This window comes from Pleurodeles waltl, chromosome 10, assembly GCF_031143425.1.
Source record: "Pleurodeles waltl isolate 20211129_DDA chromosome 10, aPleWal1.hap1.20221129, whole genome shotgun sequence".
Lineage (NCBI taxonomy): Eukaryota > Metazoa > Chordata > Amphibia > Caudata > Salamandridae > Pleurodeles > Pleurodeles waltl.
In genome coordinates, this window is record NC_090449.1 from 425,790,218 (window position 1) to 425,808,574 (window position 18,357).

General features: G+C 47.7%; 1 protein-coding gene across 3 annotated transcripts in view; it reads left to right on the top strand.

Moving 5' to 3' along the window:
• The window catches only part of WDR90 (WD repeat domain 90), a 1,338,149-nt gene extending 1,321,802 nt beyond the window's left edge, over positions 1-16,347 (top strand). For 2 of the 3 annotated variants that reach the window (XM_069210679.1, XM_069210681.1), the window contains one exon: positions 14,428-16,347. In XM_069210679.1, the coding sequence (XP_069066780.1) occupies positions 14,428-14,585 (158 nt within the window). In that variant the 3' untranslated portion in view covers positions 14,586-16,347. The remainder of the gene's footprint in view (positions 1-14,427) is intronic. The other variant, XM_069210680.1, reaches the window with a different exon arrangement.
• Positions 16,348-18,357: the final 2,010 nt, after the last annotated feature.

The following is an 18,357-nucleotide window of genomic DNA, read 5'->3' on the forward strand; positions in this document are numbered from 1 at the left end:
GCACCCGCAGCCCCCAGGCTGGAGAGGGACCAACTACCGGTGCAGGAGTGACCAGCAGGCAGCCCTCATCTTGGCCCAGTCAGTGGCTGACCCTAGAAGCCCCCCTGTGCCCTGCTTGCATCGCCAGAGTGACTCCTGGGTCCCTCCATTGATTTCAACACAAAATCCGACCCCTTGTTTGCACACTGAACACGGCCGCCCCTGTGCTGCTGAGGGTGTATTTTGTGTGCCTGTTTGGGACCCCTCCAATGCTCTGCAAAACACCCCTGGTCTGCTCCCATAGGACGCAGGTACTTACCTGCTAGCACACTGGAACTGGAGCACCCCTAGTCTCCATAGTCGCCTATGCTATTTGAGCCCCTCTTTGACCTCTGCACCTGACCAGCCCTGGGTTGCTGGGTGTTTGGGGTTAACTTGAACTCCCAACAGTGGGCTGCCTATGCCCGGAGACTGAACTTGTAAGTGCTTTACTTACCTGATAAACTAACCTTTACTTACCTCCCCCAGGAACTGTTGAATTTGCAGTGTCCACTTTTAAAATAGCTTATTGCCATTTTATGCCAAACTGTGTACATTACTGTTTTCATTCAAAGTTCTATATTAACTATGCCAAGTACGTTACAATTTATGTACTTACTTGAATTCTGAATCTTGTGGTTCTAAAATAAATTGAGAAAATAATATTTTTCTATATAAAAACCTACTGGCCTGGAGTTAAGTCTTTGAGTGTGCGTTCCCATTTATTGCCTGTATGTGTAGAACAAATGCTTAACACTACCCTCTGATAAGCCTAGTGCTCGACCACACTATCACAAATAGAGCATTAGTATTATCTATTATTGCCACTATCAACCTCTAAGGGGGACCCCTGGACTCTATGCACACTATCTCTCACTTTGAGATAGTATATGCAGAGCCAACTTCCTACATCTGCAATCTCTGGCTTCTTAATGCTACCAGACCAACCTTCTCTTTTCAAATCTCCCATTGTTGGGAGGTTTCTTACAGGTCTCACTCATATGTTTCCTCCCATCCTGTTCATCATGCCCCAGTGGGATTGAAACTTATTTCTAGGGACAGGAACTGTCCTCTAAGTGCCATAGTTTTGGCGCCCCATTCTCAGTGTCCTTCATGGCTCCATGCTACTGGCCTGGAAAGTCGCAAAAAGAAACTGATGTCAGCATGCCGGTGTAGCACCTATATACGACCGCAACATCATCCCGGCGAAGAGGCCCGTGGAGTCAACCGTCACCACCTAACGGCGTGCAGGGGCACTGCTCAAAGTAAAATTCTTCGGATCCGGTCTGACGCCTGGGGAAATTTAAAGGTAAGAAATCTGCTACCAGATATATTGTTACCAAAGGTAAGTAACTTGTATGTTTAGGGGCATTAGAGGGGTAGTGGGCAGTAGCCAATGACTAATGTCCCTGAGGGTGGCTACACGCTTCCTGTACCCACTCCTTTTGGGGAGGGGGGTTGCATTCCTACCCCTATTGGCTATCCTCCTCCAAAACAAGCTGGAGGATTCTGCAAGGAGGGGCTAACCTCCGCTCTGGGCGCCCTAGGTGTGGTCCCAGCTCAGATGGTCACTCCTCTGTGTGTTTGTTAATTTTTCCCCATACCAGTTGCCAAAAGTGGGGTTTGGTCTGGGGGTGCGGACATCTCCACTAGCTGCAGGGCACTGGTGCAGTGTAAATGTTGCACTTCCTGCAGAGCGGAGGTGTGAATCACCTCCACCCAGAGCAGGCTTTGTCCCTGACCCCAGAGAGCACAAAGGCTCTTACCCAAGGGGTCACAAACGTGTCTGTTAGTGGTAGGCTCGCACAGACCGGTCAGCCTTACACTAGAGGGTTGGGTGAAATACACTGGGTATCTCTAAGATGCCCGCTGTGTACATTTTTCAATAAATCCAATAACTGGCATTAGTATGGGTTTATTGAGCTGAGAAGTTTGATACCAAACTTCCCAGTCTTCAGTGAAGCCATCATGGACCTCGTAATGACATTCTCCCAGCCCATGAACTCAATATGGCCACACTTCACTTGCAGTGTCTAAGAATGGACTTAGACATCGTGGGGGCATATTGCATCTGCAGTTATGCCCTCACCTGTGGTATAGTGCACCCTGCCTTAAGGCTGTAAGGCCAGCTACAGGGGTGACTTACCTATGCCACAGGCAGTGGTTTGTGGGCATGGCACCCACAGAGCAATGCCATGTTGACTTTACCTTTTTCCCCCTACAAGCACACACAAGGTGCTATGGCAGTGTGCATGTGATTGCCGAGGGTTCCCAGAGGGTGGTATGATGCATGATGCAGTCCTTAGGGACTTTACCTGACCACATAGCCCTTGGTACCATTGGTACCTTTAACAAAGGACTTTGTGGAAGCAATGGTACAGTTTAGGGAAAAAACACAAGTGCTGAGGCCTGGTTAGCAGGATCCCAGCACACACTCAGTCAAGTTAGGATAAGATATCAGGCAAAAAAGTGGGGGTAACCATGCCAAAAGAGGCACTTTCGTAGAGTAACTATTCTAGAAAGATGGTACTTTCCTACAGGAAGGAATCCTTCTGAAAAGAACCAGGAAGAGAAGAGAACCTAAGCTCTAGGGGCCGTGCAGTGGAAGAGCTGGATGTCGGAGTCAACATCTCCAACACAGAAAATTCTGAAGCAGGGCCCAAGTGGGTAGAAATACAGTTCAGGGGAACTGGAAAGGAGCTGTGGAGTAGATGTTTGCAAATTTGGTGAGGGAGAGTACTGGTTACACCCCCCAAAGTACAATCAATCTATTCACCCCGTCTCCTTCCCCGCCCTCCAGCAGCGCATATGTGGCACCTTGCTCAAGGTCTGGCGAGGGGAAAGGGAAATGATCCACACTCGAATAATGGAGGTGGGGAGCTATTATTAAAGGCCCAGGGATAAAAAATACCTTACAGTCCAATAAAAAAGGCAAGACGAAGGGGAGTACGTCGACAAGAAATGTAAAGTCTTGATTAAACTCACCATTGTGTTCCCCCACATGTTTAAATGAAAAGAGGTATTTTCCAGGATGACACTTAGAAAATAACCATATCTGATAGAGACTTCTAGTTGCAGATTCCTTCTTTTGAATTCCCTGGCGTCAGCTTCGAATCTGGAATATTTTTGCTGAGCAATACCTTGCGCGCATAGTCGGGTGGCGTTGTTTGGATCTGTGTGCATCGTCCGGCTCCGCGTGGCTTTGTCAGCGTCATTGAAGCTGTCTGTGATCACGGTTGCCTATAAAGGCACCACCCCGGAGCGCGTACGTCAGTTCTTTTCCTTCCACACCGATTAAACGCAGGTTCAGGATCGAGGTACCCTTTGCTGTTTTTGTCCAGCCTTTTTTCAACATTTTGTTGAGGATTTTCGTTGTTTATGCGAGGAATATGTCATCTAGAAAGACGGGGGTCAAGCCGTGTGGCGCCTTTCATTGTGCCATGTCAGTGATGGACCCCCCCCATCAGGTATATCTCTGGTGCCTCGACAGGGACCACAACTCAGTCGTGCTCCGACTGCCGGGCTAGGGCCCGAAAGCTTTGAGGGAGCGGTCCCTAAAGCTCATGAAGGCCCGGCAGTCAACTTCAGTCGGTGTGACTCCTCGGCGGTCACGGTCCACTCAAGGAGGAGGTCGTGGAACCACTCCAGGAGCCCCAATTCATCTTTGTCCCACTTGAGGTCCTCGGGGCACTCGTGGAAGAGGCTCAAGAAGAAGAAGTCCAAGTGGACTTTGACGTGGCCACGCCCATCGGCCGACAAGGTGTCTTGGGAACGTCGACATTGTGAGTACGGTTACGCAACGAGTCATCTCCCCCCCCCCCCACCTTTCCGGGAGCCGGAGTGACCCCCGCACAAACAGAGGAATTTTACGAAGCCATGCGCCTCGTTTTTGAGTGTGCTGACCCCGTGGGTGGATCTTCAGACCCCGTGGGGTCAGCAGGGGTCCCATTGGGTTCTTTGCTGGCGGCTTCAGCCTCGGCACTGTTGGTGACCCCAGGATCCGATACTGGATCCGGAACGGTGCTGGTTTCTCACATTCGGCCTCCTCCGGCACCGGGCCTGGCGTCAACACACCCTCCACCACCGGCGCCTACTGGTGGTGGAAGCCCCATCCTCATACCTGATGAGCCAGAACAACGTTGTACGATGCCGATTCAGACTTCAACGGCGCTGATTAGGCCCAGATCAGTGCCTGAGGCTTATTGTGAACAGCCAGGCACAGGTGAGGAGTGGGAGGGGTCTGAGGGCCCTTTAGAGTATGATTTGGAGCAACAGGACTGGTATGAGGATCTAGGGAAGCCAGTGGATGGATACTTCTTTAGATGCTGGTATGCTCTCACCTCCTACTGTGGCTACGGAGGAGGGAGCAACGTATGCTATGGTGATGCGTAGGGCAGCTAAGATCCTGGACCTAGACTTGCCCACAGTGCCAGTCAGGACGAATATCCTGACAGAGGTGCTTCAGCCGGGGGTTGCTACATCAGAGCTTACCCTTCAATTAAGCCCTTACAGATGTCCTACTGGGGACGTGGTCTAAACCCAGCACAGGGGCTCCTGTGAATAGGATAATCAGGCACCGCCATCGACCAACTCCAAATGACCCTGGTTTCTTCCCCCAACACCCCACTCCGGAGAGCTTGGTGGTCCAAGCCTCCACTTGCTATGGTGCCTTCCCTTCTGCTCCCCCGGATAGGGGTTTCAAGAGGCAGGACCAAGTTGGGAAGAAGATGTTTTCTTCCTCCAGCCTGGCATTGAGGTCGGTAAACACCTCTTGCGTATTGGGCCGTTTTCCCCATACTTTATGGGATACGGTGGCACAAGTACTGCCCCAGGTCTTGGAGAGCGAACGGGACACTCTCAGCCAAGCTGTCAATAATGGGAGAGATGCAGCCAAGTTTACCATCCGGTGTGGCTTGGACATGACGACTCGCTGGGCCGGGCGATTTATTTCGACAGTGGCCATTCGACGCCACACCTGGCTGCATACCACTGGCTTTTTAGGGGACGTCCAGGCGAATTTGATGGTCATACCTTTCAATGGCTCACGCCTTTTTGGCGAGAAAGCAGACTGCACTTGAGCGGTTTAAGGACTCTTGAGCTGCAGCCAGATCCTTAGGCCTCTCGGCGCCCATTCTCCAACAGTCTGCCTTTCGTCCCTTTTGAGGCTTCAGGAGGGGTTCAGTACCACACCAACCAGAGGTTAGCCACTGTCCTCCAGCTTCACAACATCCAGTGCGAGGATGAGGTTGTGGTACCTTCAGACCCAGAGGGTCTAGCCAGAGGTCAGCCACCACCTAGCTCCCCACTTCCACAAGGCCCAGGCCCTCCTAGTATGGTTCTGCAAGACCATGCCCGTCCAGTTGGAGGGAGGATTCAATTTCATCTCACTCACTGACGGTCCATAACATCGGACAAATGGGTCTTGCAGATCATACAGAAGGGCTGTTCCCTCCCATTCCAGTCTTTCCCTTGCCCTATCCCTCCATTGTAAGAACGGCTGATGTAGGATCATTTAATTTTGATCTACTAGGAAGTTACAGCTTTCTTGGCCAAGGGAGCCACAGAAAGGGTCCCGATGTCAGAAGTAGGCAGTGGTTGTTATTCCCACTACTTTTTGATTCCAAAAAAGAACAAGGGTCTTCGCCCTATCTTGGATTTAAGGGACGCCAATCTGTTCCTCAAAAATGAGAAATTCAAGATGGTCACTCTTGCTCAGTTCTTGTCTGCCAGAGACAAAGGATACTGGATGGTAGCGTTGGACTTGCAGGACATGTATTTGAAAATCCACAGCCTGCCCGCCCACAGGCGTTACTTGCGGTTCAAGGTGGGCCACGAGCACTTTCAGTTTACCGTGCTCTCTTTCGGTCTCACCAGTGCCCCTCAGGTGTTCACCAAGGTGATGGCGGTGTTAGCAGCTCATCTGCGCAGGTTAGGGCTTTCAGTCTTCCCCTCGCTGGGGTTTACTATAACCCTGCAGACGTCACACCTGACTCCCTCTCAGAAGCTCCCTTTCACCGGAGCTATTCTGAACACTGTGCAGTTTCGTGTTTATCTGACCCGAGCAGCGAGTCCAGGATATTCAGGTTATGATACCGACGTTTCGGCCTCTATCCTGGATTTTGGTGAGACACTCTGAAGCTGTTGGGACTCATGGCTTCCTGCATCCTGTTAGCCAAGCATGCCAGATGGCACATGAGGGCTCTCCAATGGGACCTGAAGTTCCAATGCGCGCAGCATCAGGGTAATCTTACTCTAATTCAGATCTCGGAGGGAAAGGCAAAAGACCTGCAGTGGTGGTTCGTGAACTGCAATTGGGTCATAGGCAGACTCCTCTCCCTTCCCCAACCAGATCTCACAGTAGTGACAGATGTGTCACTTCTGGGATCGGGCAGCCACCTGGGAGAGGTGGAGATCAGGGGTCAGCTTATTGGAGCTTCTGGCGATCCGGCTAGCATTGAAAGCATTTCTTCCTGTTGTGAAAGGGAAGGTAGTGCAGGTGTTCACGGACAACACCACCACAATGTGGTACTGCAACATACAGGGCAATGTGGGGTCGTGGACCCTTTGTCAAGAGGCTCTCCATCTCTGGACATGGCTAGAACAGCAGGGTATAGCCCTAGTGGTGCAACCTGAACGTCAGGGCAGAAAAACTCAGCCGTTGATGCTTAGCGCATCACAAGTAGTATCTCCATCCCGAGGTTGCGCACGGACTTGTTCAGCAGTGGGAAGAGCCTTGGTTAGATCTGTGTGCCTCCTCAGCGAATGCTACTCAATGTCAGCAGTATTACGCGTTGGAGTTTCCAAGATGACAATCGCTCTGCAATGCTTTTCGTCACAAGTGGAGTTCAGGCCTCCTGTACGCTTTTACGCCCATACCACTTCCGCCCAGAATTTTCAAGAAGATCAAGAACGACTGGGCCCAAGTAATCCTAGTGGCTCTGGATTGGGCACGGAGAGTCTGGTATCCCGAACTACTCAAAATGAGCATCAGTCCTCCGATCAGGCTGCCACTTCGGGAGGATCTTCTGTCATACCAGCAGGAGAGGGTTCTCCACCCGAACCTGTCAACTCTGCACCTTCATGTGTGGAGATTGAGCGGCGGCAGTTGATGGCTTTTGATCTCCCGAGCTCTGTAAAGTTATTTTGGCAGCCAGATGTCCTTCCACTAAAACGGTATACGCCTGCCGTTGGAAATACTTTGTATATTATTGTACAGAAAGGTCTGTTGACCCTCTTTCTGCTTCTCTTTCTGATATTCTTCTCTTCATTCTTTCTCTAGCCCACCAGGGTTCTGCCTTGGGGACTCTCAAGGGCTATCTTTCTGCCTTATCGGCATTTCTTTGGCTGCCTGATCAGCCTTCTCTGTTCAAATCTCCTGTTGTACATAGAGTCCTCAAAGGGCTTGTACATGTTTCCCCCTATGCTCTTTATTATGCCTCAATGGGACTTACATTTTGTCCTCACATTTCTTATGTGTGCTCCTTTCGAGTCTTTGCATAACTGTCTCCTCTGGCTGCTCACCATCAAGACAGCCTTCTTAGTGACAAGTTTCTTTGGACACCCAGCGGACTCGGCTTTCAAGCGCTTTAAAGACTCGTGGGTTACAGATCGGTCCCTTGGCCTCGCAGCTGCTCCTTACCCCCTCAGTCCACTTTCGTGGCTATGGAAGGGGCACCCAACTGCTTCCATTTCCCTCAAGCCACCGTGCCTCACATGCAGTCCGGCCTTTGCGTGGCCAAAGATGTGAAGTCACTGTGGATCAGGGATCCAGCGGTCAGCTCAGTCCACCTAACCCTCATTGCTGCAGCCTCCAAACCTTCCTAGTCTGTTGTCCCATCAAGGACCAGTTGGGGGCAAGATTCACCATCACCTGCTCCACTGGGAATCCATCATGACGGACAGGTGGGTTTTGGAAATTGTCCGAAGGGGCTACTCCCTTCCCTTCAAGGCTACCCCTCCTGCCATGGCACCATCCTACGATCGGATGACAGAGGATCACTTCGCACTTCTTCAGAAGGAAGTTTTGGCTCTCTAGGCCAAGGGAGCCATAGAGAAGGTCCCTGTGCATGCAGTAGGTCCTGGTTGTTGTTCCCACTACTTTCTGGTGCCCAAAAAAGACAAGGAGCTTCCTCTTATCATAGACCGCCAGGCCCTCAGTCTCTTCCTCAGGAAGGAGAAGTTCAAAATGCTCACTATGTCTAAGGTCTTTTCTGCCCTGGAGACGGGATGGTAGCGCTATACTTGTTAAACGCCTATTTTCATATTCCCATCCTGCCTGCCCAAAGACGTAACTTGCAGTTTGTGGTAGGTTTTGAGCACTTTCCGTTCACTGTGTTCCCCTTTGGCCTTACCAGTGCCCATCGGGTGTTCACCATCTCATCTGCGCAGGTTAGGGGTTTCAGTCTTCTCCTAACTTGACCACTGACTGTTGAAGGCTGCCTCGCCCCAGGCTGTCATCCCCACCTCCAGACTATGGTGAACCTCTTGAATTCACTGGGGTTCACTTAAAGTGTGCTGAAGTCACACTTGACTCCTTCTCCGACACTACCTTTCAATGAAGCTGTTCTGGACACAGTGCAGTTTCGGGTCTATCCTCCCAAGCGGCGAGCCCAGGATATTCAGACTGTGATCCTTATGTTTCAGCCTCTATTCTGGATTTCGGTGAGAATGACTCTGAGGCTGCTGGGACTCCTGCATCCTGCTGGTCACACATGCCAGATGGGATATGCAGGCTCTGCAGTGGGACCTGAAGTTCTAATGTGCACAGCATCAGGGGAATATTTTGAACATGGTCCAGATCTCTGAAGGAACTGCACAAAAATCTGAAATGGTGGATAACTAACCAAGATTGGGTCAGAGGCAGATCCTTCTCCCTTCCCCAACCACGTCAGACAGTAGTGACAGATTTGTCACTCCTGGGATGGGGTGATTACAAGGAAGAGGTGGAGATCAGAGGTGTCTGGTCTCCAGCAGAGTCTGGGCTCAACATCAACCACCTGGAGATCAGGGTAGCATTGAAGGCATTCCTTCCCTCTCTCAAAGGGAAAGTGGTTCAGGTGTTTACGGACAACACCACCGCCATGTGGTACTGTAACAAGTAGGGCGGAGTGGTGTTGTAGACCCTTTGTCAAGAGGCCCTGCGCCTCTGGACCTGGCTGGATCGTCAGGGTATATCCCTGGTGGTTCAATCTGGCGGGCTCTCTGAACGCCAGAACAGACAAACTCAGCTGTCGATGCAGGGTCGATCATGAATGGCGTCTCCATCCAGAGGTGGCGCATGGTCTCTTTCAGCAGTGGGGAGAGCATTGGTTAGATCTGTTCGCCTCTGCAGAGAACGTGCAATGTCAGCTGTTTTGCACATTGGAGTTTCCAAAGTAGCACTCACTCAGCGACGCTTTTCGCCTCAAGTGGAACTCAGACCTCCTGTATGCCTTTCCGCCAATTCCACTTCTGCCCAGAGAGCATGACCATTGATTCTCCACTCAGACTGCCTCTACGGGAGGATCTTCTGTTGCAGCAGCAGGGAAGGGTTCTTCACCGAACCTGTCCAGTTTCTGTCTTCTTGCGTGGCGATTGAGCAGCGGCAGTTGACAGCTTTCGACCTTATGCCCAAAGTCTGTGATGTTATCTTGGCAGCCAGGTGTCCCTTCACCATAACGGTGTACACTTGTCGTTGGCATAAATTTGTGACATGGCATACTAACAAAACTGTTGATCCCTTTTCTGCACCTCTGTCTGAGGTTCTTTAGTTTATTCTCTCTCTTGCCCAGCAGGGCTCTGCTTTTGGCACCCTTAAGGGTTATTTGACTGCACTCTCTGCCTTCCTCAGACTTCCTGATTGATCCTTCTTGGTTAAATCTCCCTTTCTTGTGAGATTCCTCAAAGGTCTTACCCATATGTTTCCACCTACCCCGTTCATATGCGACAGTGGGATTTGATCCTGGTCCTTGCCTTCCTCATGTGTGTGCTCCTTTTGAGCCTCTTCATAATTGTACTTCAAAACAGCACTCCTGGTGGTTATCACTTCTGCACGGAGAGTGACTGAGCACCAAGCTTGTTCTTCAAAACCACCCTTCATCTCTGTCCATCCTGACAAAGTGGTGTGTCAGACTAGGGCCTCTTTCCTCCCTAAAGTAGTCCCCCCCTTTCATGTGGGCCAATCCATCACCTTGCTTACATTTTACGCACCCCCACATCTTTCTCGTAAGGAGGAGAGACTCCACTGTCTGGATCTAAAAAGAGCATTGGCTTGCTACCTTAATTGTACTAAAGAACTCCGGGTGGGTGATCAACTCTTTTTGGGTTATGTGGGTGCAAATAAAGAGCAGGTGGTGCAGAAAAGAACCATCTCCAGATGGTTTGTTCTCTGCATCAAAATGTACTATGCTTTGGCTAAGAAGCAACCCTCTGAGGGTTTGCGTGCTCACTCCCCCAGGGCAACAGCTGCAACCACTTTGATAGCACGGGGAGTTCCAGTCCTGGACATCTGCCAGGCAGCAACGTGAGCATTCCTGCATTCGTTTTCCTTGACAGTCAGGTCCGCAGGGACGGCTATTTTGGCAGTTTGGTGCTGCAGGACTTCCTTGTATGATCTTTGTTCACAGACCCACCTCCGAGGATGGTATTGCTTTGGTATCTATTCTAAGGTAAGGAATCTGCAACTAGAAGTCTTTTATCAGATGAACAAGTTACTTACCTTCGGTAAAGAATTACCTGGTAGAGAAATATTCTAGCTGCAGGTTACTTACCGATCCTCCCGCCCTGTGAACTGATTTCTAGGGTCAGGGACTCCCTTTCAGGACCCTAGGTCTGTTGCACCAATCTGTGTTCTTCATGGCTCTGCGCTTCTGGCGTGGAAAGCTGTGAAAAGAAACTGACGTCAGCGCACCGGGGTAGTGCCTATATACGACTGCGACGTCATCACAGTGACCACAATACCAACAATGGACGTGGAGTCAACTGACACCACCTGACGGAGCGTAAGGGTACTGCTCGAAAAAAATCTCCAGATCCAGTCTGACGCCTGGGGAAATTTTAAGGTAAGGAATGTGCAACTAGTCTATGTCTCTAACAGATAATTTGTTACCGAAGGTAAGTAACATGTTCAGTATTTCATAATTTGTGGATCCGTTTGATGAATGCTTGTTCCTTTAATTTTAGTGTGTTATTTTGCAGTTCAAATCATCGAAAATGCTTAGGTTTGGGGCCTGGCTTCCAATAATGACTCAGTGGGGGGTCCCCAGATCCCATTAAACATTTATTGGGGGTCCCCGGGTTCCAGCAATTAATAAGTGGGGGGTCCACAGATGTCAAAAAGTTAAGAACCGCTGATCTAGGATTTCAAATCAATCTTGAACTAACTAGGCACTACCGGAGTGGGAAAATGGAAAGGCAAATGTCCCTCACCTAATAGGTAGGACTACTGAAGCTGTTTAGTTCCATCGTTTTAAGAATAAGATGTAGTGGCCAATATAATGTGCTATTTTTTGTACAACAGCACTTTTGGCATCCAAAAAAGTCGACATGGCACTCCCCTCAGAGTGCCATGCCCTCAACCCACTGCCTGTAGAATAGGTAAGTCAGCCCTCTGGCAGGCGTTACAGCCCTAAGGCAGGGTGCACTATACCACAGATGAGGGCATAGTTGCATGACTACTATGCCCCTACAGTGTGTAAGCCAAATCTTAGACATTGTAAGTACAGGGTAGCCATAAAGAGTACATGGTCTGGGAGTCTGTCACACCCGAACTCCACAGTTCCATAATGGCTACACTGAAATCTGGTAAGTTTGGTATCAAACTTCTCAGAACAATAAATCCACACTGATGCCAGTGTGGGATTTATTGAAAAATGCACACAGAGGGCATCTTAGAGATGCCCCCTGTATACCAGTCCAAACACCAGTGTTAGGCTGACCAGTTCCTGCCAGCCTGCCACAACCAGACGGGTTGCTGGCCACATGGAGTGAGTGCCTTTGTCACTCGGTGGCCAGGGACAAAGCCTGCACTGCGTGGAGGTGCTTCTCACCTCCCCCTGCAGGAACTGTAACACCTGGCGGGGAGCCTCAAAGGCTCATGCCTGTTGTTACAGCGCCCCAGGGCATCCCAGCTAGTGGAGATGCCCGTTCCTCCGGACACAGCCCCCACGTTTGGCGGCAATTCCGGAGAAGATAATGAGAAAAACAAAGAGGAGTCACCCACCAGTCAGGACAGTCCCTAAGGTGTCCTGAGCTGAGGTGACCCCTGCCTTAAGAAATCCTCCATCTTGAGTTTGGAGGATTCCCCCAATAGGAATAGGGATGTGCCCCCCCTTCCCTCAGGGAGGAGGTACAAAGAGGGTGTAGCCATTGGTTACTGCCCCGAGACCCAACTCCAAATACCCCTAAATTGAATATTTAGGGGCGACCCTGAACCCAGGAAATCAGATTCCTGCAACCTGAAGAAAGAAGGACTGCTGACCTGAAAGCCCCGCAGACATGACGGAGACAACAACTGACTTGGCCCCAGCCCGACCGGTCTATCTCCAGACTCAAAAAACCTGCACAGCGACGCATCTAGCGGGACCAGCGACCTCTGAGGACTCGGAGGACTGACCTGCACCTTAAGGACCAAGAACTTCCCGAGGACAGCGGCTCTGTCCAGAAACGACAACAAACCAAGCAACTTTTAAAGAGACTCCAACTTTCCGCCAGAAACGTGAGTTTTCGCACCCTGCACCCGACGCCCCGGCTCGAGTTCAGAATAACCAACACCGCAGAGAGGACTCCCAGGCGACTCCAACGACGTGACCACCCTGAGTCGACCTCCCTGCACCCACACAGCGACGCCTGCAGAGAAGATCCAGAGGCTCCCCTTGACTGCGACTGCCTGGTAACAAAGGAACCCAACGCCTGGACCAAGCACTGCACCCGCAGCCCCCAGGACTGATAGGAATGACCTACCAGTGCAGGAGTGACCAGCAGGCGGCTCTCATCCTAGCCCAGTTGGTGGCTGGCCCGAGAAGCCCACCCTGTGCCCTGCCTGCATCACCAGAGTGACCCCTGGGTCCCTCCATTGTTTTCTACGGCAAACCCGACACCTACTTTGCACATTGCACCCGGCCACCCCTGTGCCGCTGAGGGTGTGTTTTGTGTGCTTGTGTGTGTCCCACCAGTGCTCTACAAATCCCCCCTGGTCTGCTCCCTGAGGACGCAGGTACTTACCTGCTAGCAGACTGGAACTGGAGTACCCCTGTTCTCCATAGGTGCCTATGTGCTTTGGGCCCTCCTTTGACCTCTGCACCTGACCGGCCCTGCATTTGTGGTGCTGGGTGTTTGGGGTTGACTTAACCTCCAACGGTGGGCTGCCTATGCCCAGCAGACTGAACTTGTAAGTGCTTTACTTACCTGAGAAACTAACCCATACTTCCCTCCCCAGGCACTGTTGATTTTTGCAGTGTCCACTGTTAAAGATAGCTTATTGCCATTTTAACCAATACTGTGTGTTCTACTGTTTTAAATCAAAGTTATATATTTACCTGTGTGAACTACCTTACAATTTATGTACTTACCTAAAATTGTAATCATGTGGTTCTAAAAATAAATTAAGAAAATATGTTTCTATATAAACACCTATTGACCTAGAGTTAAGTCTTTGAGTGTGTATTCTCATTTATTGCCTGTGTGTGTACTACAAATGATCAACACTACCCTCTGATAAGCCTACTGCTTGACCACACTACCACAAAATAGAGCATTACTGTTATCTAATTGTGCAACTATCAACGTCTAAGGGGAATCCTTGGACCCTGTGCACACTATCTCTCACTTTTAGATAGTATATACAGAGCCAACTTCCTATGTATGTGAAATAATCTTAACGATCCATTGTGGCATAAAGGCTGACTACAACAAACACATGGCTAAATCTTGACCAAGCCTGAAGGGTTAAGATGAGATTTTCATTAAAATCGTTTCACAGAACCACTTTTACTACATGCCGAAATATTCCACTTTCCCACTCTAAAATAGTCCACGTTTATTACATGCTAAAATATTCCACTTCAGTAAGCTTTCTTTCCAGTGTCAGTGTTTGTTTTTGGAGGTCTTAAAAGTAAACAAGAATCTGGTTCCCAATCGTATGTTGCAGTGTGAGTTTGCAGATTCTGTTAATACTGTTTACTGCTGTGTTACTTGATCAACACCAACTGTTGGTCAACAGTAGTTTGTTGTGCTAACCCTTTTTCCACTCACTATTTTGCCATATTTCCTTCTTTTGTTCTCCCTCTTCCCTGACTAAATGTCATTCTTCCTTAAAGTTATTTTTAATTCCCCTGCTATGTCTTATTCTTTATCCTTCATTTTTCCTTACTGGCTCTTTGCCATCTCACCATACTCCTTTATAATAATCACTTTGCCCTCTTTCCCTACTAGAGCGTATACTTCGTGTAATTGACTGCACATCTGGGCTCGAACAAGACTACCTTGGCTATGATGATTGCATCCATCTCTGCAAGGTGGCTCCTTCTGGGAAATTACTCTTCACAGCTGCCTACAATGAAGTGCTTATCTGGGAAATCCGAAGTAGATAATGGACAAGGAAATTCTCTAGACTATCCAGAACGTCTGTATGCGATGAACACTCTGCAATCCAATAATCCTGTGTGGAACATGAACCTCATGTGTACTATGCACGAGTAATTAAACCCATGTGTAGCGAAATTATCTATGTCATCTGTCTAGAACCATCTAGAAGATGATCTAGGCAAATAGCAGGCATTGAGGCCCATGTGTGATAAAGGATGATCTTCCAATACAAAACTAAAATACCTGTTATGGATCAGAATCTGGTGTGTGTGTCGTCTTGAACCCATGAAACCATTCTCATAAAAAGAGGTTTCCTGGGTAGTCCAGAAATGAGGCTTGATTTGGAATACCAAAAACCATTTAGGCTGCCTGCATAACAGATCCATTGAACAGTGCCCTTACAAGCCCATTTTGATGTAGATCACTCTCCAGTTTCGGGTGTGTTCTCCAGATTCGTCGATATAAAAGTAAGAAGTGTAAACATGGGCCATTGCCCTCTGGATTATTCATTATTTTATAAGGTTGAGCTTTATTTTTCTTTTGCAGTTTGACACCTGTTCTTTTGCCTCAAATGCTCCTCCTAGTGTCATTTAGTAGCTAAATAAAAAAGGCTGATCTTCAAGCAAAATCCATCATGCTTCGGACATTGTGGTCGCATCTTTTTGAGTAGACATTCGACTTGTCTCTAATGCAGCATGTGACTTCAGGGAGAGGAAGGATAGAACTGGCAAATGATTTGTATTACACTACAACAAAGTTAGATTGACCCTGTCAACAAAGAAACAACAAGACTTGCCTCATTGTGGAATGAATTGTTTTGGCTCGAGCCTCACTCCATTGCTTGTATCCAGGGCAAAATCCTTGGCCACACAGCCTGGATTCACGAAGAACAAAAACCTCACGGACTTCGATGCCATTTTTGTTTAGTCATTCACTTCAATTTACAATGTGATGTTTCAAATATATTGTTCTCGTTTTGTCTTGTTTTTCTTTAGGTTCTATAAAACAATGAGATTTGTTTTAGATTTACTTTGGAAGAGCTCCGGTCTCTTTGAGATCAACGTTGGCTTCCCACGATGGTCACAATGTCTATCTCTGCTCCGAGATTCCCAACTGACATCGCCCAGGAGGAGAATATAAACCTCTAGAACAGAAAGCTTTATATTTCAAGACTAAATATATCATGCTACCATTCAAAGGTGGTACTATTTGAAGCGGATCTCAACGTTTTTACAGAAATTTCAATAAAATAAACAGTAAAAACGCATATTTCAATCCAGGTTTGCACGGCGAACCATCAAATGGCATTTTAAAGACTGCATTTGCGTTAGCCAGCCCCTGGAGTATATCCCACCTGAGGTTCTGATTTTTTCTATATTTGCACATGACAATATTTGACTTTTTTTTGCAAGCTATGTAATAAAGTGGGGAAGGATGGTTTTTAATGAAAGGCAGGTGCCCCTTAGACCTCTCCGGACCTTCATCTGCTGGCTGGCAAAATAGATCTTTATAAAGCTGCATCTCTCTTTGTTAGGGTAGCAGCTTTGTCTTTGTGAGGTGTGTACGATTGTAGTTACTTTCCTTCTGCTGCAGCTGTGCTACATTAGCCACGTGCGAACTAAAGTCTGGCTTATTAATATTACAGAAACACCTGGCATTTGAAGCAATGTGTTATGCATGAAAACATTGTATTTGTGTATGTATCAAGTATGTCCAAACTGTACAGTTTTTAAATAAATGATGCAATTTTAATATTACTTTTACCTCTATGTATTGACGTGTCATAACTGTTTATTTAAACCATAAGAATTCTATAACACAACCACTCACATAACTATACTAAAATGTCAATTTCAGGCACAATGTTTGTATAGCATAAGGTAGACATTAGTTGCTTTTCTGCCCGGGAACCCACATTTGCCAGCGCACCAAAAACTACATGCCAACTGTACCTTATAGCGAGAATATTAGTGCTCACATTAAGACTAATGGGGATGTACCGATGTTTTGACAACGTTCGGACTTCTGTAATAATGTCATGTGCACATCTTTTCATGAATAGTGTAAGGAAATGCCTCCTTGGCATGGTTGCCCCCTGACTTTTTGCCTTTGCTGATGCCAGGTTATGATTTGAAAGTGTGCTGAGGCCTGCTAACCAGGCCCCAGCACCAGTGTTCTTTACCTAACCTGTAACTTTGTTTCCACAATTGGCACACCCTGGCATCCAGGTAAGTCCCTTGTATTCATCATCAAAGAAACTTTATTCGAATGTTTTTAACAATCATAAAAGTCATTATGCATTAAAAAAAAAGTTTTCAGAGAAAAGAGGAAGAAAAATGCAGAGAATAAAATACGTATAAATATAAATATAAATGCAAACAGGTAAAAGATTAAGAAAGTGATAAAGGTTAATAAACAATTTGATTAACATAAGGTAATCTCAAATATGACGCTTAGAAGTCTCACCCATTTGCCTCAAGGCATTGTCTGTCCTTAATCACTGAACACAGGAACAGGGCTAATCCATTGCAAACCATGATAGAGGGAAGGGATAAAAGATACAAAAAAGCTGGGCGACATTGTTTAAAATCCATTAATTTTAAAAGTGGTATCACAAATGTTTTCCTAGAAGTTGAATAAAATTTACAAAAAAGAAGTGTGTGCATTGTATTTTGATTGGAGACATTATCGCAGGGGTATTTTTGCAGTTGTAGAGACCAGTCATTGATCAGGGGAAAACTAACGAGGCGATGAAAAGACTCTAGTCTCAAGCGCATAAGGACAAACCGATGTCTTGGGTTCGTGACTTTACTTAAGTATGGTTCCATACCATTCGTTTGCTGTATCATGTGGTTTCTCCTGACACTATGTTTATTTGCCTCCGCATCCCATCTCAATTCGGCCAGGTGGGTGAGGCAAGTGTTTTTCAGGTCTTTCCTGGAAATTGTTTTCAATTCATCTGGAGTAAAAAACAGCTCAGGGTGGCCTAGTTTAATAAGAAAGTGCTTTATGTAATTTAGCCATGGGATTTTGGACGAGTAAGTAAGTACTAGGGCATCTGCTATGATAGCCCTGTTCAACCTCGCAGGATCCGAGGTCCATACCTTATGCCAGAGTAGAATTGGTTGGACACGAATGAGATCTGTGAGGTATGTTACTCCCATTTCTGAATGGCATACTACTGTTGACGTTGATTGCGGGACACTTAGGACTGTTTTCAGGAGAGCATTTTCAGTCAGCTGTAGGGTAGTGCAATCTCAATATCCCCAGAGTCCAGCCCCGTACAGTGCTACTGAAACACATTTCGCATTGTAAAGAGTCATCATATCTTTAGGAATTGCTCTCCCCACCCTTTTAGAAAAGTTTTTTATCGCCATAACGGTTTTCGTGAATAACAATTTTCTCGCTTTTATGGCTTGTACCCATGTACCTCTATCATCAAACACAATGCCTAAGTACGAAAATATCCCAGTGTCGACTAGTTTTGTACCTTTTAAGTCTATGTGGCAGTTCTTTGTGCGGCATCTGGAATATGTCATAGAGAAAGTTTTAGTGTGATTGATTTTAAGGCCCAAGGCATCTATGCAGTTATCAAAGGTTGTTATTAGTCATTGCAAAGTGACTGGGGTGGGGGCCATCAGAACGGCATCATCCGCATACAAGAGGGCCGAGATCTTCCGAGAGCCTACTTGTGGAAGATCACCACAGGCATTGGAAAGAGTCCCCTCTAGACTATTAATATACAAGGCGAACAATAGGGGAGCTAGCACACAAACT